This window comes from Scyliorhinus torazame, chromosome 3 (genome assembly GCF_047496885.1).
Source record: "Scyliorhinus torazame isolate Kashiwa2021f chromosome 3, sScyTor2.1, whole genome shotgun sequence".
NCBI lineage: Eukaryota > Metazoa > Chordata > Chondrichthyes > Carcharhiniformes > Scyliorhinidae > Scyliorhinus > Scyliorhinus torazame.
In genome coordinates, this window is record NC_092709.1 from 250,365,171 (window position 1) to 250,388,549 (window position 23,379).

The 23,379-nt window shown below is 46.8% G+C and overlaps 1 protein-coding gene across 10 annotated transcripts in view; it reads right to left on the minus strand.

Moving 5' to 3' along the window:
* The window catches only part of LOC140409050 (protein unc-13 homolog B-like), a 933,512-nt gene that overhangs the window by 63,182 nt on the left and 846,951 nt on the right, over positions 1-23,379 (minus strand). For all 10 annotated transcript variants that reach the window (XM_072497095.1, XM_072497100.1, XM_072497102.1 and 7 more), the window contains 3 exons: positions 9,951-10,039; positions 7,239-7,391; positions 5,300-5,423 (listed from right to left, as the gene is read on the minus strand). In XM_072497095.1, the coding sequence (XP_072353196.1) occupies positions 5,300-5,423; positions 7,239-7,391; positions 9,951-10,039 (366 nt within the window). The remainder of the gene's footprint in view (positions 1-5,299; positions 5,424-7,238; positions 7,392-9,950; positions 10,040-23,379) is intronic.

Genomic DNA, 23,379 nt, shown 5'->3' on the forward strand with positions numbered 1-23,379 from the left:
AGGGGGGACTCGAGGACCTGCTAAGAAGTAGGTTGGGCAGTGGGGGTTCTGGAGAACGGGTTGTTGTGTCCGAGGGGGGTCGTCAGATCGAGGTGGCCATTAAAAATGGTGCCCCGATCTCTCCCTGCACTGACGAGCAAGTGGAGCCTCGGCAGGGAGTTTCTCACCGAGGCCAAAAAAAACCAAAAGTCACATTTGATAGCGGGGTTGTTTTTGGGCTCCAGGCGCCGAGAAAAATCCTGCTATATCTGTCCAAAATCGGACTATGTTTTTTGGGCGTTAAATTGCCCAAAGAGGTGTAGGGAGGTAATTCCAGAGAAAAGCAACTGAAATTTTGATCACCAATGGTAGAGTGATTAAAATCAAGGAATTTGGTGAGCTTAGATATATTTGAGGATTATGGGGTTGGAGGATATTACAGAGAAAGGGAGGGGCCAAGTCTATAAAGTGATTCGAAAACTAGGTTGAGAATTTTAAAAGGGGAAATGTGAAGTGATCCATTTTGGTAGGAAGAACATGGCGAGTCAATACAAAATAAAGACCTGGGTGTAAATGTACATATGTCACTGAAGGTGTCAGGACAGGTTGAGAGAGAGTTAATAATGTATACTGGGCTTTATCGATAGCGACATAGTGTACAAGAGCAAGGATGTTATGTATAAGACACTAGTTTGGCCTCAGCCAGAGTGTTCTGACCAGTTCTGGGACACCGAACTTTAGGAAAGGCGTGAAGGCATTGGAAAGAGTGCAGAAAAGAATCATGAGAATTGTTACAGGGATGAGGAACATCAGTTACTTATTTATTTATTTAATTTTTTTTTTAGAGTACCCAATTCATTTTTCCCAATTAAGGGGCAATTTAGAATGGCCAATCCACCTACCCTGCCCATCTTTGGGTTGTGGGGGCGAAACCCAAGCACACACAGGGAGAATGTGCAAACTCCACACAGATTTGGGATCGAACCTGGGACCTCGGCGCCGTGAGGCAGAGTGCTAACCACTGAGCCACTGTACTCCCCTTGGGACATCAGTTGTGAAGATAGATTGGCGAAGATATGACTGTTTCCTTGGAGAAGAGAGCAGATTTGATAGAGGTATTCAAAATCATGAAAGATCTAGACAGAGTAGGTAGAAACTGTTCCCACTCGAGGGGATTAAGAATGAAAGGGTACATATTTAAAGTAATTGGCAAAAGGAGCAAATGCAACATGTGGAGGGGTTTTTACATGCAGCGAGTGGTTGGGTCTGGAACACCTGGGCACAGTGGTAATGCAGTAACATGTGGAAACATGGCCTGTCATTGGGTGGGGACAATTGCATCCTGGATTTAATCTGTTGGGGACGTGACGCGGGCCTTTGCGCTGAAATTCCAACTGATGTTGCAGAGGTGAAAATAGGTGGTCTTACTGATGGTGCAAATATGTTGGATGCTCTTTCCAGGGTCAAATATGATGCCAAGGTTGTGAACAGACGGATTTCATCTCAGAATGTTGCCTGGGATGGGGTTGGTAGCTAGTGAACCGGGTTTTGCACAGAGACCGAAAGTAATGGCTGCAATCTTCCCTCACGTTCCACGTGACCTCATCACGCGACCGTCCAGGTCTATCCTCGGATGTCCACCGTAATCGATCTCTTCCCAACTGCGCGACACCAACTACACCCATGTCAGCAACCACCCCCAAACAAAGAACCAACCCTGTCCCCCCAACACCTTCCTCCTGGCAACCTCACTCCCATTAACTAGCCCGTCCAGCTAGCATGGTGGCCCTCGCCCAAAGTCTCCAACCGTCCTGCCTACCTCCTGTTCCCCTGCCCCCCAAAACAACCCAACCATCTATCCTTAAAAAGTAACAAAAGGCACACTCACTATTGTAGCTCCGCTATCAAAGCTTGCCTCCCAAAACCCAACACCAAACACTTTAAAGAGCACACAAAACTCCTGCAAACTTCAATGTCCTCACACTCCTCCCAGTCCATTATCCCTCACAAATTCCATCACCTCCTCGGGTGTGTCAAAATAAAGCTCTCGCTTCTGAAAGTCACCCACAGGTGGGCTGGGTACAATATCCCAAACTTCAACCCTTTATTTAAGAGGGCAGCCTTAATCCGGTTAAACCTGACCCTCCTCTTCGCCAGCTCTGCGCCCAGGTCCTGGTACATCTGCAGCTCGTTCAACTTCCCAGGTATATTTCCTGGTCTGCCTTGCCCATCGAAAGAACTTCTCCTTGTCTAGAAAGCGGTGCAGCCGCACCACCATCGTCCTTGGTAGGTTGCCCACCTGCGGTCTCCTTCTCAGCGCCGTGTGCTTGGTCCACCTCCAAGGGCCGATCAAACGTCCCCTCCCCCATAAATTTCTCCAGCACCTTTGCCACATGAGGGGTATTTGGGTTGTGGGAATGGGGTGGAAGTGAGGGCTTGGGTGGGTTGGTTCAGACTCGATGGGCTGAATGGCCTTCTGCACTGTACGTTCTATGTTCTATACACCGCGGCCTCCACACCTTCAATGCCTTCATGCATCGTGACAATCCTTATGGTTTTGTCTTCTGGAGCGATTCTCGAAATCCTCCACCTTCTCCCTCAGCTTTTTTTCTGGCTGTTCCGCATCACTCCCACCTCAGCCACCAACGAGGCCAACTGCTCCTCGTGCTTCCCCAAGGCCTCCCCCACTTTCTGAATCACCCGGTCCTGCGATTCCAGCCTCTGCTCCAATCACTCAATCCCAGATCTCATCAGTTTCACCACCTTGACAAGATCTTCCAGGGCCTCTTTCGCCAGCTGCCGCAACTTATCATTCAAAAACTCCAACTGTTCCGTCTATCACTGGGCAGGCAGTGCACCCCACTTGTTGTCTGCCTCATCACCTGTGGTGCACCACAAAGTCTCTCCTGCTCCCTCAGCTCTTTCTTCCTTGTCCATGGATCCATCCACCAGTCACACCAGAGGAGTTACCTTCCCCAGGGACTCCTGTACCTTTTACCCTCAAATACTTTGCCCTTTGGGCACGGAGAGGAACAAAAAAAATCAGCCTTGAGCGGGAGTCACCAAATGTGCAACCACTCACTCCATGGCCGCCACCAGAGGTCCCGGGAATGGGGGGGGGGGGGGGGGGGTGCGTTCCTTCAATTAAGGGGTTTCTGTGGGCAGTTTCTTTATTTAGTGGGTCTCTGGGGAGGGTCCCCCTTTTCATGGGGTCTCTGGGTGTCCCCTTTTCAGGGGTTCTCTGGGGGTTCCCCCTATTCTTCTGGGCTGTCCCCTATTCAGGACGTCTCTGGGGGTGCTGCCCTATTCAGGAGATCTCTGGGGGACAGGCAGGTTGGGGTTGACCCCTGTATTTGTGGGAAGGGGAGGACCCAGAAAATCCGGGCTGATTTGCGATGCGGGCGGAGGGGGTTCGGGGCTCCCTGGCGATGCACGCGATGCGGCAATGGGGACTCCTTTGCAATGTGGGGTGGCCAGCCGCGGAATCTTGCTATTGGGCCGCCTGTTCAAAATGGTAGCCCAATACATTTGCATGGTGGGCGGCACAGTGACGCAGTGGTTAACACTGCTGCCTCTCAGCGGCGAGGACCTGGGTTGAATCCCGATCCCAGGTCATTGTCCGTGTGGAGTTTGCACATTCTCCCCGTGCCTCCACGGGTCTCACCCCACAACCGAAAATGTGCAGACCAGGTGGATTGTCCATGCTAAATTGCCCCATAATTGGAAAAAAAATGAATTGGTATCTTTAAATTTAAAAAAAATAATAATAATTTTGCATGGCGAGGGATACTGAATTGCTTCCCGATTTGCGCACTCAACGGGAGCGTAAATAGTTTCAATTCATCTCCGGCGGGAGAACATGGGGCGGCATTCTCCGCTTGCCGATGCCGAAATCGTATTCGGTGATCTGGCGCCTGTTTTCAGATGCTCCGACCTGTCCAAAAACGTCTCAACAGTGAGTATGCCGCACGCCGTTGGGACAGCTTCAGGACGTCACCTGAAAGCCACCCCCCCCCCCGATGCTCCGTCTCCGATGGGCCGACTTCCCGACGGCGTGGAACACCTGTTCTCTGAGTTTTCGTCAACCTCGCGTGGTGGCTGCGGACTGTGTCCAGCGCCACCACAGTGGGGGGGAGAGGGAGCCAGTCCACTAGTTAGGGGGTCTTCGGCAGGGTTGGGGTGACAGGTGGGGTGGTCAGAGGGTGGCGAGAGGGAGTACAGGGGGGCACTATCTGGCAGGCCGGGTCTGAGCGCGGACGCTACCATGTTGTATGGCGCGAAGGACTGCAGGTCGTCGGCGTGCGCATGCACGGCCAAGGTTCCGGCAATTCTCCATCCGTTTCTGTCGGGAACACTGGTGGTTTTACGTGGCTGCTAGCCCCCCACCGGGCGGAGCATCGGTCCAGGGGGGCCGGCACCGACTTTTTCATCGTAAAACTCGACACTTCCTCTGGACATAGCCTCAAAATCGACGAATCCAGTCCATAGTCTCCCAAATGGAGAATCCCGGCCAGGCGAGCGATTTTATTGGTGACTGGGGCAAAGGTGAAAGGCAAATTTGCGAACAGGGATATTACATTATCAATGTCAGTATAACACAAAGCATGAAGAGTGTATATTCAAGAAATGCTTTGGCTTGTTATCCACCAAATATTTATTTGTGCAAGGAAGGATTCATGGTTTGATTATTCAGGCCACCCAGAACTATGCATAATTAAAAACTAAAGCCATATGTAAAGACTTGAGTAATGTTCCCTATTTAGAAAATAGAAGCAGTTGCCAATGCATTGCTACATAATACACACAGCTATGAATATTGTGTTGTCAGCCTTTAGGAATTTCAGTGTAGTATTAATAAACAAATTCATTAAAAATAAATTGAGTTAGCACATATCAACAGTAAAAAGTCGAGCACAGCATTATTTAAACTGCTCAACACATACATTATCTATTTTCTGATACAAGAAGCCCCAGATACTGGTACTGAATTGCCCTAGGGACCAAAACACCAGCATGAACCAGACTGGCTACAGTCCATAATATTCTGTACACAAACAGTACTAATAAACATAAGTTTGTAAATTATTCTAATCAAATATTAGATTTGAGAATGTGGAAAAATCGCTACCACAAAGAGTGGTTGAGGCAAATGGTATAGACACATTTAAGGGAGGTTTTATAAGCGTATGAGGTTCAACTGAATGATATGTTTCTCTGCTGTATGTTATATACATTACTATTTAATCTTAAATGTGCAAGAGATTTCAAATGGAACCTATTATAATTCTTTTCCAAAAAATTACCTAGTTTAGTTACTCACCGACTGATCAGTTAGAGGAGGCAACACAATAGTTCTTTCTATTGTGTTCACTACAATTTTCCATAATTCCTTGAGGACCCGTTTTAGCACGGTCTTTTCACAGACTTTCGCAAACAATGTTAAGCTGCAAAATAAAGGAACTATATTTAATAACGCAAAATAACCTAATTTCAGTTGGTTTCCTCTTGCAGACTGAAATGTTGTTCAATATAGATAGCTTAAAATAACTGAAGCTGGAATATGTATCAAAAATAGCTTCAATTTTATTCCTTCCCACAGGCTTTTCAGAAAGATTGGGTGACCTTAGCTCTAGTTTAGTAACTATAGCAATTCTAGGGGGAGGTGGTGGCACAGTGATAATGTCACTGGGCTAGCAATCAAGAGGCGTAGACTAATGTGCCGGGAACACTTGTTCAAATCCCACGTGGCAGAATTAATTCAATTCAGTCATTTAAATTCAGTAATGGTGATCATGAAACTATTATTGATTGTTGTAAAAACCCATCTGGTTCATTAACATCCTTTAAGGAAGGAAATCTGCCACCCTGACCTGGTTTGGCTGATATGTGACTTCAGGCTCACAGCAATGTAGTTGACTCTTTGCTGCCCCCTGAAATGGCTCAGCAAGCCACTCAGTTCAAGGACAGTTAGGGATGGACAACAAATGTTGTCTTTGCCAGCAATACGCACATCCCTTGAAAAAAACAATTCTACTCTATGTCAGGCTATGGCAGGTGTGTCTTGTGGTGCAGCATAGTTCTTCCTGGTGTCTTTCCATCCCAGGGATAACCCCTTCTGAAAATTAGACTGAGGTTTAGAAGATTATAGAATCATAAAATCCATACAGTGCAGAAGGAGGCCATTCAGCCCATCAAGTCTCACTGACCTTTCGAAAGAACACTCTACACAGGTCCACTCACCCATCCACCCATTCTTATCCCTGTAACCCCACAACCTGACCTGCACATCCCTGGACACTATGAGGCAATTTATCATGGCCAATCCACCTAACCCGCACATCTTTGGACTGTGGGTGGAGACTGGAGCACCCAGAGGAAACCCACGGGGAGAATGTGCAAACTCCACACAGACAGTGACCGGAATGGAATATGGGTCCCAGGTGCTGTGATGCAGCAGTGCTAGCCACTGTGCGTGCCACCCATATATATGTAAGGGAATAAATATAAAGGATACCATCGTTTTTGTCCTACTTGGGTCTATGGGAACAATATATTTGGAAATCATTAATTGAACACTCTTGGATGTCACATTATCTTTGTTAAATTACCTTCAGAATTCAGGATCACCTTAAATAAGCTGGGGAGTATCAATGCAATATCATATTAACAACTGTCTGTTGGAACCAGCATAATCAATGGATGGAATGGTCTTATTTTGCAGTTAGGTTTTAAGACAGAAAAGTGGTACAGGTTGATCAGCCCTTTTTCGAAATTCAAAAAGCTCTGAAATCCGCACTTTTTTGTGAGCGCCGAAATCATGTTTCTAGTAAAAAAATAACATGGTGTTCACCCGAGATCCGCTAGCTATGCAACGTTTCAGAGCTATACCTATACAGGTATTCAAAACATTCCGGAATTTGAGACACTCTCGGCCTCATACATTTCGAACAAGGGGTGCTCAACCTGTACAATAAACAGTAAACTTACACTTGATAAGAAGAACAACTGTGTTTAAATAACAGATAGAAGGATTCCCAGGGCAGGTGGAGGGGATTTACTCTTATATCAAGTTCATTTTCAATTAATAATCGAATGAGGGAATAGCATTTACAGAAAATAATCACGACAACAAGCAATTCCTAAAAAACACAATCCAGAAATTTGTACTGTGCACTTTTCAATTTATATATTTAGTTTTTACTTGGAAGTGCCTCATGCTTTCTATTACATCTCAGTTACTTTTCTTTCTCATAACTCACTTGCCATCCAAGAAGTCCATCAATGGTCCAAGCACATTATCTGCATCCTGAGCCACACTATTGCGAGCAGTAGCAGGCACGTTCCCAGTTCCTTTGACCTGGCTTAGTATGTCTCCCATCTGTTTAACACACTCATCAAGACGAGGCTGGAAACTACGCCGTAGCATAGGTTAAAATTAGTACAATCTCACAACAATAAAGTCCACATGTAAAACAAGTAAAAGTTTGAAAAGGAAGGTATTTCAGATTTCAAGTTGCTTTAATTAAAGCTATTGTTCGCTATGGAAGGCTACCTTAACAACTATGAATAAACTTCATCAAATTTGTCTTTATGTATAAATGTTGCAGAAAAGATGGACATTGTAATCCATCTCACAAATGTAAAATGAAACAATAGGCAGAATTTTATGATCCCCAGCCTTCCGGTTTACAGGTGGGGTATCTGTAAAATCCCCAGGGGACCTTCCCTTCCCGCTGCGCTCCTTCTGCCTGCTCCCAGTCCACAATTTTAAGGGGGCATTGGGGAACAAGACCTACTCGCCCCAATTTAGGCAGCTTAAGGGTCACTTCCCACTCTGCCTCAATTTTGAGGCTTGTGAGGATTTTAGGGGTGGAGTGGCAAGGATGGGTTCTCGATGAAGGAAGTGACAGTGGAACAAGACTTCCACTGTTACTTCCTTCATCGAGAACCCATCCTTGCCACTCCACCCCTAAAATCCTCGCACAAGCCTAGCAGGTCACCCTACTCTACCCTTGAACAGTAAGGAAGGGTCGCCTCCTTCAAGGGCCCCCTTTCTACATTGACGCTCCCTCAATGTCTGCCCCCTAGTAGTGTTCTCTCTTCTCCCAGCTACTCCATCAAAACCCACATCTCCCTCTCTCCTTCACCTTGGGCCTGCTGTGAGACCCCCTACAGTTGCCTGATCCTGGACTCTGGGAGTTTGAATCTGGGGACTGCTTATAGTCCCAGTCCTGGCCACAGCTGCCATGTCTGAGACTACATAAGCATTTGATGTTGATGCCCAGTACAGATCTGCTTGACTGGCAGCCCTCTGAAGCCCCAGCAAATTAGCACTCTTTGGAGTGTTAAATTGATGTAGGCCTGCTATCAAATGTATGAGAGATGGGTCAGGTAACCAATTAAGTGGGAAAGACCCAATACAGGAATCCCTCCTCTTTGCCACCCTCACCTTGCTCACTTTTGGTGTGGGGTTTCTTGTTGCTCCTGGGTTTCTGGTGGGTGCATTTCTGGCAGCTGCCACCAATCCCAGTGGCGCTGACAGCAATGAGGAACTGCTAGGTTTGGATTGCCCAGCAGCTTCCATCTCTTTAACCCAGGGTTAAGTCCCAATTGTGGCCAACTAAATACCTTTGGGGCACTTAATTCCATCAGGGGTTCCCCATCTTTCCAATACTCATGAACAAGACCCCCGCTGGGCCGATTAAATTCAAGTTCTTCATCCTATTCTCCAACCCCCTTCAACATCCTCTTCTGTTCTCTTTTGTTAAACCCACTTCTCACCTTCAGCCATCTCATCCATGAAACCACTGACCTGCTCCCCTGATCCTTCTATTCTAGCTCCAGATTATCCAATTTCACTTCCTCAGCTCATACTTGAGAACATCATTAAGATGTCTCTATGCCCAGAAACATTCCCATTTACTTCAAGACTTCCACTGTTACTTCCTTCATCAAGAACCTATCCTTGCCACTCCATGCTAACTCCAACCTTTCTTATCTACTCAAAATCCTGGAATGTGTGGTGACTCGCTATTGCACTCCCGCCACTCTTCAATAGTGACCTTCAAATTTGTGCTTCTATCCTGCCCATGGTCCTCAGGGTAGATTAATTAAGATTACAAATGGCATCTTATGTGATTAAATCTATGATTTCCAGTCTCTTCTCATCCCCAGTTGATCAGTCTATCCTGATTTCATTCATAACTGTCACAACACAAACACCATATTGTTTTCAATGGCTTGTCTTCTGCTACAAGTAATGTTACCTGCAGTGTAATCTGGGAATTCATTATTAGCCTTCTTCCTCTTCACCCAGGTAGCCCCATGTCTAGAGCTTTATCTTTATCAAAGCCTATTGATGTATTCCCAAACTGCCTTGCCAACATTAATACCTAGATGATCACAAGTGTTCTCTACCCAATGCCAGTCAATGGTATTTTCTTCTCACTTCCACTAGAATCCACCTGCCTCTCCCCTTTATTCCATCAATATCCTTGGCTACTTCTTGAACCTGAACCGAGCTTTCTCCACATATTCATTCTGTTACCAAGACTGCTTACACCCACCTCTGCAACGTTTCCTGCTTCTTCCCTCAACTCATTCTACTTCTCCCTCTCTCTCCACCTTCCAAACTATGAAAACCTACTTCAAGGCTTGATGTCCCTGAAAGTTTCAGCTCATTTAAAACAATACTTATTCCCACCTTCTCCGAACTCTTTTGGCACCTCTTGCCCAGCTGAATTCAGAATTTTCATCTCTCTTTTCAAATCAGTCAATGGCTCTGCTGGCCCATCTTAGTGATTTCTTTCTGCCTCAGTTGTCTGATGAACCCCATCCTCCTCGCTCCAAGTCATCAGGAGCTCAGTTTTTATGATTTTGGAGCTAAATCTATTCAGTTCACTTCTGTAACTGCATATCATGAAGAACTTTATTTTATAAAGCAGAGAAAGGCAAATGTTTCAATTACTTACCTAACACCAAACACATCACTGAGATCATCTAGAACATTGTTTAGTTTCACCTGTAGATCCTTTAAACTGTCACTTGCCTCGGAATCCAGCTGCAATTAAAGATATATCTTATGTCAGTTTCAATAGTTACAACAATACATTCCTAAATATACCAGCATAGTGTTTCCACCTAAATGGAATCCAGATATCAGTCGTGGATCCCAAAACTGGAGGATACAGGGAAAGCAGCTAGAATGATGACCAAGGAACTGGAGAATGTGTATGCGTGTGTAAGAGAGAGAGAGAGAGAGAGAGGGGAAGTATAATGAGAGGGAAGGTGAGAGTGTGATTAAGGGCAGGAGAGCAATGTGTTCCTTACATCCTGTGGATTTTTCCAACTTGCCTGATTGACCCTGGACACATTAATTCATTAATCCTTTCTGTTCATCAGCTCTTAAGGTGCCTAAATTTCTACCTCTTGTCCTTGCCATCAAATGCTGTTCCATGCCCATGAGCACCCACTTTAAGGCTCTCACCCAAACTCAACAGCAGCCTTTCCAACCCACCTGATTCTGCCCAGTCATGTGCAATTCCTTCTTCTTTTAACACGATCGGGTGTCTCTACCTTTCATGACCCCTGTCACGTTTCCTTTTCTTTTCTCTCTAACATCTTCAAGTTGTTCAAAACATAGATCGATAGATTTCTAAATATCAATGACATTAAGGGATACAGGGATAGTGCAGAAAGATGACGTTGAGGTAGAAGATCAGCCAGATCTATTTAAATGGCGGAGCAGCTGTGAGGAACCAAATAGCCTACTTCTACTTCTATGTTCCTATCTTTCCCCTCCCTAATACTCTCTGCAAGCTGATTTCTTGTCTGAATTTGACCTCCCTACACTTCATTCTTGCCTCAGCTAATTCTTGACCATGCAACTAACTACCTACTGTTAATTCTCTTCTCTGTTTTTGTTTCATCCCTCATCCTTTCAAAATTATCATCCCTGCGCAAAAACCCACCTTTGACCTATACTTCCTCTCCAGCTATCATCGCATCTCTGCCTCTCCTTCTTGTCTGAGATCCTTGAAAATTTAATTTCTCAGCAGACTCGGAACTCTCAGTTCAAATCCCTTTATTGCCATTTCGTCCCTTCATTTCAGCATCACAATATGAATTACGTCCCCTATTTTTGAACTGTGCCCCCTAGTTCGAGACTCTCCCACTAGATATCATAAGCCAAATAGTTGTAGGAATAATAGCTGCAAGGTGACTCAACAGCATTTCATTAGGCCAACATAAGTTATTGAATATGGCAGGGCATGTTGAGAGAGCAGTTAATAAAGTATATGATAGCCCAGGTTTTATTAATAGGGGCAATGAGTACAAGAGTAGGGAGATCATGTTGAATTTATATAAGACTCTAGTTAGATCTCATTTGGAGTACGGTGTCCAGTTCAGGGGACCATACCTGAGCAATAGTGTGAAGACATTGAAGAAAATACAGAGGAGATTCACAAGAATGATTCCAGGGATAAACAACTGTAGCTATGAGGATGGATTGGAGAGGTTGGGTCTGTTTTCCTTGGAGAAAAGAAGACTGAAAGGAGACTTGACGCTGAAGGGTATGGGCAGGGTAAATAGTGAGAAAATATTCAGTCTCAGGAGTATATCAAGAACTAGAAGGCACAGATTCATAATAATGGGCAAAAGCAGAAGAAGTGATATGAATAAAATGTTTCCACCCAGACGGTAGTTGGAGTCTGGAATGAACTTGCGGAAAGGGTGACGGAGGCAGGTTTGATTGAGGTATTCAAAAAGGAATTGGATACTATCTGAAAATAAATTGTGTGCAAGATTACGGGGATACTTCAGGGTAGTGGGATTAGGTAGGATGCTCTTTTAGCAAGCCAGTGCAATCTTAATGGGCTGAATTGACACCTTCTGCACTGTAACAATTCTGTGAACCACGGATGGACTAAATATAGAGTTGCCTAGATTATCATTGTAAAACAAAAATAAGTGGAATACTGTTAGTAATAAATGAATAATAAAATAATCTTTCTTGCATATGACGGAAAATACACAAAAAATATATATTGATTTAATTATTTCTTACTCTTCTCTGGCATGGTCACCTTCAGGTATATACAAGAAAAAACACAGAAAACAGCTGAAAAATCATTACATGACAAGTTTGAACATGATAATACTGATTACACTGGGAACAAATTCATGTGCTGCTTTTATATTACATATAATAGTAATCAGACAGTTTGAAAGCAACAGGGAAAGCCTTGTTTATTAATCCCACTGAGAGCAAGACCAGATGCAAGAGTATTAATTGTCAAGGAAAATTTCCTTAACAGAGAATGCAAAACCTCTAGACAATATGTAACAGGACTCGGTTTTACACTAGCATTTAATTAACAGGGACATTGACAAGGGTGTCCATTCAATCTTAATTTGCTCAGATGCATATGGGCTTGAAATAGATTGTCCAACTCATGTATGCAAAAAAGGTTAATATAAACACAAATTAAATACTCACATGAATCCTGTTTTAACCATACCTCTGCACTTGTGTATAAAATGTCACATAAATGGTGGCTCTGGGCCAGAGTACACAGTTTTCAGTGTAGAATTAAACCACAATTAACTGATCAAAGGGATAGATTACTTTCGTTATTCATTTAAGGGATAGGGACTTCGCTGGCTAGGCCAGCATTTATTGTCATACCCATGGTGCTGTTATGGAGGAATTCCAGGATTTTGACCCAGCAACAATGAAGGAAAAGCAATATATTTCCAAGTCAAGATAGAGAGTGACTTGGAGTGGAAATTCCAGGTGGTGGTGTTCCCATGTATCTGTTGCCCTTGTCGTTTTAGTTGGAAGCGGTCATGGGTTTGGAAGGTGCTGTCTAAAGAGCCTTGGTGAGTTCCTGCAGTGCATGTTGTAGATGGTGCACTCAGCTGTTACCCACGTTGGTGCGTGAGGAAGTCAATGTTTGTGGATGGGGTGCCAATCCAACAGGCTGCTTTGTTCTGGATGATGTCGAGCTTCTTGAATGATATTGGAGCTACACTCATCCAGGCAAGTGGAGAATATTCCATCACACTCCTGTAGATTTTGGGCAGACTTCGGGGAGTCAGAGAGTGAGTTCCTCGCCCCAGATTCCTAACCTCTGACCTGCTCTTGTAGACACAGAGGGGGCAATTCTCCGATATGGAGGCCAAGTGTTTGTGCCGCCGCTCCAGCGTCCTTACACGCCGCGCCAACCCGTGCATGCACAGTTGGGCCGCGCCATCCTGCGCATGCGCGGGGAACGTCTTACGCACGCCGGGCCCTCACCAACATGGGGCCGGTGTTCTGGGGCCGCGTGCGGAAGGAGGTAGGCCCGGGGGGGGGGGGGAGGCCGGCACGCCGATTGGTGGGCCCCGATCGCGGGCCAGACCCCATCGGAGGCCAACCCGGTGAAGGAACCCCCCCTCCCTCCCCCACAGGCCGCCCCCCCCCCCCCCAGCCTTCCCGCAGAATTCCCGCCAGCAGCGACCAGGGGCGGACGGCACCGGCGGGAACCTGTCGTGTCGTAGCGGCCGCTCGGCTCATCCGGGCCGGAGATAGGTCGCTCGCCAGTTCTCAGAGCGGCCCGGTGCGAATCGCGCGCCGCTGGTTTCCGGGGGGTGGGACAATCGCGTGCGGGGGTCGGGGCGGCGTGGTGCGGCGCCCCGGCGATTCTCCCACCCGGCGTGGGGGAGGGGGGTGGGGGGAGGGGAGAGAGAATAGCGCCCAGCATTTATATGGCTAGTCCAGTCTACTTTCTGGTCAATGGTAACCCCCAAGATGTTGATCATGGGGGTTTCAGCGGTGGTAATGCCACTGAAAGTCAAGAGGCGATAGTTACATTCTCTCTTGTTGAAAGAGGTGATTGCCTGGCACTTTTGTGGCCCGATTGTTACTTACCACTTGTCAGCCCAAGTCTGGATGGGTATTGTCCAGGTCACAAAAAACTCAACAGTGCAGATAGCCTTGAGGAATATGGAAAGTACAGCGATCAAGTAAAAAAAAATAAAGAAACCAAAGAGAGGGCATGAAAATATATTAGCAAGCAATATTAAGGAAAACCTAAAGATGTTTTACCAGTATATAAAGAGCCAAAGGTTAGTTAAGGAAAAATTGGAACCTATCAGAGATGAAGAAGGGAACTTGTGTGAAGAGGATATGGGAAGAGTTTTAAACAATTTTTTGTCTCCGCATTCACAAAGGAAAAGGATAATGCAGATGTGGTGAACCACTGTAATAGGAGATGTAAGGTAGGACCTGCACTACAGGTTCGCCGGTAGCTCCTGCCGGCTGGCTCCGCCCACGGAGAACTGTATAAATATGCATGACCTCCAGAGCCCTGCCATTTCGCCAGCTGCAGCAGGAGGCCACACATCTGACTGTAATAAAGCCACAGTTGTACCCAACGTTAGTCTTTGTGCAATTGATCGTGCATCAATTTATTACAGTCAGATTTACCACAGAATGGATATCCAAATTAAGCCCGATCGCCTGCAGCTGGATCCGCACTCGCCCGACGACAGGAAATACTTTTCTCACTGGCTAGCATGTTTTGAGGCCTACATTAACGCGGCGGACCCCGCGCCAACGGAGGTTCAGAAGATAAACATCCTGTACTCCAGACTGAGCTCCATCGTGGTCCCGTTGATTCAAGACGCCACAAATTACACAAAAGCAATGGAACACCTCAAGCAACACTACGCGAAGAAGGCGAACACGCTCGTCGCCAGGCATGTACTCGCCACCCGCTTGCAACTACCTGGTGAGTCCATCGAAGACTTCTGGCGGGCCCTAATTCCACTCGTCCGGGACCATGATTGTCGGGCCGTTATAGTCGCCGAACACGCAAATCTCCTCATGCGCGATGCCTTCGTGACGGGGATTGCGTCACACCGCATCCAAGGACGATTACTGGAAGGGGCCACACTCGAACTGGCGGAGACGAAAACCTTGGCGCTCTCCATGGCGGACGCATCCCGTAACATACAATTATACCCCTCCCGCCGCGTTGCCCACCCTTCTACTCCTTCCTACCCCTCCTGGACCCCGCCGCCGACCTCCTCAGCCTAGACCCTACCCAGGTACGGTAAGGGGCTGCTCCCTCGCGGTCCACCCAGCCAATCAAAGGATCTCCCGAGCCTCTGGATCCCACTCCGTCCCGATCCGAGGCTTTTGTACAGTCACCCTCACGGTCCAGGGCATAGAATTTAGTAACTTCCGCCTCTATGCCCTTCCTAATCTCTGCGCTGCACTCCTGTTGGGCCTGGACTTCCAGTGCAACCTCCAGAGCCTCACCCTTAAATTTGGCGGGCCCTTCCCCCCCCCCCGCCCTTACTGTTTGCGGCCTCACGACCCTCAAGGTCGCTCCCCCCTCCCTTTTTGCCAATCTAACTGCGGATTGCAAGCCCGTTGCCACTAGGAGCAGACGGTACAGCACCCCCAGGACAAGACCTTCATCAGGTCCGATGTCCAGCGGCCACTTAAGGAGGGTATTATCGAGGTCAGGAACAGCTCCTGGAGAGCCCAAGTGGTCGTGGTTAAAACTGGGTAGAAACACAGGATGGTCGTGGACTACAGCCAGACCATCAATCGGTACACGCAGCGCGACGCGTACCCCCTCCCACTCATATCTGATATGGTCAATCAGATTGCGCAGTACCGGGTTTTCTCAACAATTGACCTGAAATCCGCCTACCACCAGCTCCCCATCCGGAAGTCGGACCGGCCATACACTGCCTTCGAGGCGGACGGTCGCCTCTACCACTTCCTTAAGGTCCCTTTCGGTGTCACAAATGGGGTCTCGGTCTTCCAAAGAGAGATGGACCGAATGGTCGACCAGTATGGTTTGCGGGCCACCTTTCCGTACTTAGATAATGTCACCATCTACGGCCATGACCAGCAGGACCATGATGCCAACCTCGATAAATTCCTCCGCACTGCCACTCTTCTCAACCTGACCTACAACAAAGAAAAGTGTGTGTTCAGCACGACCCGGTTAGCTATTCTCGGCTATATAGTCCAAAACGGACATCTCGGGCCCGACCCCGACCGCATGCGCCCCCTCATGGAACTTCCCCTCACCCACTGCCCCAAGGCCTTCAAACACTGCCTGGGGTTCTTTTCCTACTACGCTCAGTGGGTCCCAAACTATGCAGACAAGGCCCGCCCACTCATTCAGTCCACCCAATTCCCCTTCGCGGCCAAGGCACAACACGCTTTTGCCCGTATCACAGCAGACATGGCCACGGCCGGGATGCGCGCAGTGGATGAGTCACTGCCTTTCCAAGTAGAAAGCGACGCTTCAGACGTCGCCCTTGCTGCCACTCTAAACTAGGCAGGCAGACCCGTGGCATTCTTTTCCCACACCCTTCATGCCTCTGAAATTCGACACTCATCCATCGAAAAGGAGGCCCAAGCTATCATTGAAGCTGTGCGGCATTGGAGGCATTACCTGGCCGGTAAGAGATTCACTCTCCTTATGTACCAACAGTCGGTAGCCTTCATGTTCAATAACACACAGCGGGGCAAGATTAAAAATGATAAAATCTTGCGGTGGAGAATCGAGCTCTCCACCTATAATTACGAAATCTTGTATCGCCCCGGTAAACTCAATGAGCCCCCAGACGCCCTCTCCCGAGGTACATGTGCCAGCGCACAAGTGGACCAACTCCGGGTCCTACACGACAGCCTTTGTCACCCGGGGGGGGTCACTCGATTGTACCATTTGGTCAAAGCTCGCAATCTGCCCTACTCCTTCGAGGAAGTAAGGACAGTCACCAGGGACTGCCATGTCTGTGCGGAGTGCAAGCCGCACTTCTACCGGCCAGACCATGCGCGCCTGGTGAAGGCTTCCCGCCCCTTTGAACGCCTCAGCGTGGATTTCAAAGGGCCCCTCCCCTCCACCGACTGTAACATGTCCATTCTCAGTGTGGTCGATGAGTACTCCAGATTCCCCTTCGCCATCCCATGCCCCGATATGATGTTTGCCACGGTCATCAAGGCCCTCAACACCATCTTTGCTCTGTTCGGTTTCCCCGCCTACATCCACAGTGACAGGTTATCCTCATTCATGAGCGATGAGCTGCGTTGGTTCCTGCTCAGCAGGGGTATCATCTCCAGCAGGACGACCAGCTACAACCCCCGGGGAAACGAGCAAATAGAACGGGAGAATGGGATGGTTTGGAGGGCCGTCCAGCTGGCCCTATGGTCCAGGAACCTCCCAGCCTCTCGCTGGCAGGAGGTCCTCGCTGACGCTCTGCACTCTATCCGGTCACTATTGTGCACCTCCACTAATACCACACCCCATGAACATGTTTTTACCTTCCCCAGGAAGTCCACATCCGGGGTGTCGCTCCCGACTTGGCTCGCTGCTCCAGGACCGGTCCTTCTCCGTAGGCATGTCCGACTCCACAAGGCGGACCCCTTGGTGGATAGGGTTCACCTGCTCCACGCCAACGCTCAATATGCCTACGTTGAGTTCCCCGACGGCCGCCAAGATACTGTCTCACTCAGGGACCTGGCACCGTCAGGTTCCACCCCAACAGACCCCCCCCACCTCCCACCCCGCCGCCAATATTGACCCCACCGGACCACCCACCCCCCCCTCCCCTTTTCCGCACAAGAGAACGAAGAGGACTTCGGCACGCTCCCGGAGTTCCCCGATGACTGGCCAGCATCAGCACCGCCAGCACCGACTTCGCCGCCACCGTTACGCCGCTCCCAACGAAGCACCGGACCGGCTGAACCTTTGACGGACTGCGGATCGTTAACATGGACTTTTCTTTCCCTACCACTGTACATAATTGCACTAATTGTATATAGTTTCACTTCACCCCCGCCGGACTCATTTTTAACAGGGGGTGAATGTGGTGAACCACTGTAATAGGAGATGTAATGTAGGACCTGCACTACAGGTTCGCCGGTAGCTCCTGCCGGCTCGCTCCGCCCACGGAGAACTGTATAAATATTCATGACCTCCAGTGCCCTGCCATAACGAGAGAGGAAGTATTGGAGGAGTTGGAATCCTTGAAAGTGGATAAGTCCTCAGGGCCAGATGGATTATTTCTTAGAATGTTGAAGGAGGTCAGGGAGGAAACATCAGATGCTCTGAGGATTATTTTCCAATCTTCACGAGTCACGGGGAGGGGGGGGGGGGCGGATGACTGGAGGAATGCAAATGTGGTTCTGTGTTTAAAAAGGGTATTAAGGAAATGCTAAATAATTATAGGCCAGTTAGTCTTACTTCAGTGGTGGGCAAATTGTTAGAATCAATCCTGAGAGATCAGATAAACTGTCACTTAGAAAGGCATGGGCGCGTCAGGGATAATCAGAGTGGCTTTGTTGAGCTCATGCCTCACAAATTTGATTGAATTCTTTGAAGAAGTGAAAAGGAGGATTGATGTGGAGGGGGTAGTGGATGTTGTCTACATGGATTTTGCTATGGCATTTGACATTGTCCCAAATGGCAGACTGGTCAAAAAAGTAAATGCCTATGGGATACAGAGTAATGCGGTGAATTGGATCCAAAGCTGGTTTAGTAACAGAAAACAAAGGATAATGATTGATGGCTGCCATTGTGAATGGAAAACTGCTTCAAGTGATGTCCCGCAGGGCTCGGTGTTGGAACCTCTGCTATTCGTTCTATATGATAACGATTTGGATGAGGGGGGCACGATAGGGAAATTTTGCAGACGGCAATTGACCATGTAGTAGATAGTGTAGAGGATAGCTGTAAGCTCCAAGATGATATAGGTGGGTTGGTGGAGTAGGCAGGAAAGTAACAGATGGAGTTCAACTCTGCTAAGTGTGAAGTAATTTATTTAGGGAGGTCAAACAGTAAAAGGGAATCCACAATAAATGGGAATATACTGAAAGGGGTAGATGTAGTGAGAGATCTTGGCACGCAAGAGCATAGGTCCCTAAATGTAGCAGCACAGGTAGATAAAGTTGTAAAGAAGGCATATGGAATGCTCTCCTTCATTGGCAGAGATATAGAATACTAAAATAGGGATATAATGATGGAGCTGGGTATGACACTGGTAAGGACACAACTGGAGTAGTGTGTGCAGACTGAACACCACGTTACAAGAAGGATGTAATTGCTCTGGAGAGAGTGCAGGGAAGATTTACTAGAATGTTGCCAGGGCTGAAGAATTGTATCTACGAGGAGAGATTGGAGAGGTCAGGGTTGTTTTCCTTGGAACAGAGAAGCCTGAGGGGTGACATGATTGATGTATACCAAATTGTGAGGGATAGAGATACAGTTATCAAGAGGAACCTGTTTCCCTTGGCAGAGAGTTCAAAAAACAGGGGTCATAGATTCATAGAATTATTCATAGAATTTACAGTGCAGGAGGCCATTCAGCCCATCGAGACTGCACCGGCTCTTGGAAAGAGCACCCTACCTAAACCCACACCTCCACCCTATCCCCATTACCCAGTAATCCCACCCAACACTAAAGGCAATTTTATCATGGCCAATCCACCTAAGCTGCACATCTTTGGACTGTGGGAGGAAACCGGAACACCCGGAGGAAACCCACACACACACTGGGAGAACATGCAGACTCCGCACTGACAGTGACCCAGCGGGGAATCGAACCTGGGAGCCTGGTGCTGTGAAGCAATTGTGCTAACCACTGTGCTACCGTGCTGCCCTGTGTGTGGTGGGTTTCTGGAATTCACCGCCTGAGTTGGTGGTGGAGGCAGCTCCCCTAAACTCTTTTAAAAAGTACCTGAATCTGCACCTTAAGTGCTGGTAGCTGCAGGGCTATGGAACGTGTGCAGAAAGATGGGATCAGAAAGGGCATTTAGGCGTCTTTGGGCCAAATGGCCCTCTACTGTGCTGTATCATATCTGGTTCAATAGTACTGCATTTGGACATGGACTGCTTCAGTATCTGAGGAATGGTGTCAGCAAACCTCCCCACTTCCGACCTTAAAATCAAAGGGAGGTAATTGATGAAGCAACTGAAGATGACTGAGCCTAGGACACTACCTGGGAGGAACTCTTGCAGTGATGTCCTGAAGCTGAGATGATTGACCACCAACAGACACAACTATCTTCCTTTGTGCCAGCTTTGATTCCAATCAGTGGAGGCTTTTCCTCCTGATTTCCATTGACTCCAGTTTTGCTCGGGTTCCTTGATGCCAGACTCAGTCAAACGTGGCTTGATGTCAAGGGCAGTCACTCTCACCTCACCTTAAGTGTATATTATAAATTACAAGGGGTTGAATTTTCCCAGATGTATCGTGACCCCGACAGCAGCCTCAGACCCAGAGCTTTTTCTGGAGACGACCAACTAAGGAGCCGCCTTTAAGAATCTCTTCCAATTAGGGATGACAGCAAGGTTCAATGCTTGGATGTCCACTCAGTGTGTAAGCCATGGAGACATCTTCAGTTGTAGTGCAATTGCTGCCATTGCAACAAAAGTTACTTTAGCGGGGACATCAATCTCCATGAATTCACCAGGGAAGCAGGTACATAGGAAAACCATCACCTGGGAGTTCCCCTCGATGTGACACACCATCCTGACTTGGAAATATATCGATATTCCAGCACTGTTCCTTGGTCAAAATCCGGATTGCCTTTCCAAACAGCACCGTGGGCTTTTCTTGAAAATATGGACTACAGGGTTTCAAGAAGGCTCAAAACCACCTTCTCAATGGCAATTAGGAATAAATAGTGGTTTAGGCAGCAAAGCCCTCATTCCACGAATTAATATTTTTAAAAAGTGGCTCAGTGCCCTAATGGCTATCAGTGTGAAAACATCATTGCTAGGGTGCTGCCTGCAACAGAAACACGCAGAAGTAGAAACAAGTCACAGAGCCAATCAAGGCAAGTTGATTGCCTTTTTCCATCCCACTCTTTCATGGGTTGGAAAATTCAGCTCAATAAGTTTAGCAGCAACACCATTAGCAGCAACAACTGCAACTGATATAGTATGCATCAAATGTGTCAAAGTAAGGTTGCCAAACCTCCCAGAGTGGCCAGGAGTTTGTCCGATTTGTACTCAATCTGCCGGCAGCTTTAAAAACAATTTGGGAGATTTTAAAATTATACTTCTATGATTCCATTCTGTAATTCGCAGTCCCTGCCACAGGCCATTCATGAGCAATGATCATTGTGTTCACAGTGTTATGGGCCAGGGTTTAGAGAACCCCAAAGTGTATCATGGAGTTCACCTGATCCACAACTTTTAATAGATTGTGGTATGGGGAGCACACGGCCCACTCTACAGGTGTGGTACAGCAGAAATGGAAAAGTATTTTTTAAAAGCAAAACAATGTTTATTCTATGAACTCAAGTTAACCTTTTTAAAACATAGTGAACATCTTAGCAACCATTAATTCAAATACGACCCCCAAAGAATACAACATTAAGTCATTGTTGGTGAGAAAATTCTGTCTCTCACATTATATTCAATTCTGTCTCTCACATTATATGACTGTGGGACATGTTGGTGGGAAATCCTGCTTTTGCATTATACAACTAATTCTTAACTATGTTGCAAATTGTAGCTAACTTTGCAGCTCAATGTGCTTTCTGTGTCTGCTACTAAAGACAGCCCTGTGTGCGAAACAAATGACTCATCGCCAGGTGCTGACCCAGAGACAATGGACTATTCACAAACTTTGCCCAAGGTCTAAAATCCTTAAGATATCCCTGCTCGGCCCGGCTAGCTGCAAGCTGAAGATTTAGCAACAACAGGAAAAGGCTGTAGATTACAAACTAATAACCATTTAAGGCATGGACTGAGATAATGGAGGACTAATTATTTGTATGTAATGAATTATGACGTGAATAAAGGTGATTGATTGTATGGAAATAAGAATACATCTAATTCCGCCCCTTGAATCTGTATATTAACCCGTGTGAGCCTTAGCTCAAGTGAGAAAGGGTGCCGTCAATAGGCTGTGGAGCCTCAGGCCTTTTCTCCCAGAATTTTGATATAATAAACTGCTTTTTTTACTTATATTCAGGCCTTCGATATTTTCACCTCTAACAGTAATCCTTTAAGCTTTCCTTTAAACATCCATACGACTTAAAACACCTTTTACCAGAAGCACATCAGGTTAAAGTCATTACTGTTATTAGTTTTAAATCACCAGGATCGATTTACAGTCTTTAGATTACAGAGAGAGATTCATACACCTTCTGCTGTGACTGCAGCAATCCAGCTCTGAAAACGAAACTAAAACACACCCTGCAGCCTGCTCAAAAACAAAAGTAAAAAGCTGACAGACAGCCCAGCTCCACCCACTCTGACATCACTGCAAGTAGTCTGTTTCTTAAAGGTACTCTCGCATGACAACAGCAGCTGTGCAGGTGCCGCATGATGACATTTAATGTAAAATAATGTGACCGCACACCCATAATGCATTAACAATCATTGCTACTGTCACTGCCCATTTTCCCGCCGGCAATGCCCTGTCTGAGCTTCAACTAATCACAGCATAAATGGAGGAAAAATGTGTTGCTCTTCAGTGAGTCTTTAAGTACACCACTGATCATTACATTACCTTTGAATCCAAACAGCAAAAAAATCTGACAAGGCTTTTTACAATCGAGTAGAAGCTATTACATGAATTGGAGACAAGCATTAGTATTTTGTGATTCAGTGTGGTATCTATCGAGGTTCCGATGTACAGAATAACTGATGGGTGAGAGTGTGGTACAGATCACGCTGTGACAGATGAATCGCAAAGTTATTGCTAAAGTCTGACAGGCCTGTAAATCGCCATGGACAAAGGTGCAAATTACTTATTCTGACTTTCACTCATACATGGTAACCTCTTTAAGTAACCCTTGACCTCATCATAATGCGTGAGTGGGCTATTTGAGGGGCTAACTAATCTCCGTGCTGCACTTCCAATCAGTCAACCTCTATCTATTGCTGGCCCTCTATCTAGCCCCACTGCTCCACACCGCTCTCCCCCCCCCCCCGTCCCCCCCAACAACTGTATAAATCTCATCCTATTTCCAGGTCTCTCTAGCTTGACAAAGAAAGCCACACTTAACACATTAGCTTCATTCTCTCTCCACAGATGTGTGGTATAATCATAACTATCAGCATTACAAGGGTTAATGTAGTACCATGAATAGCCCCTAGAGGGAACTGCAGATACTACAACATAAAGCAGTGATGCTAGACCTTAGGGGAGGAATAAGCAGGAGACAGCTAGTGAAGGTCACCAGAGCAGATAGTGTGAGAAGGTTAGATTATAGTTAAAGCAGTGAGTGAGATTATCAGTAGGTCAGTGCAGCTTTATGTTATTGATCAATTCTGTATTCTAAAAGGACTAAGTGTCGAAACCCAGTTTAGTAATGTAAATAAAATCATAGTTTTGTTAAAGTAAAAGCTATACTGTGGTCTTTGTGGAACACTA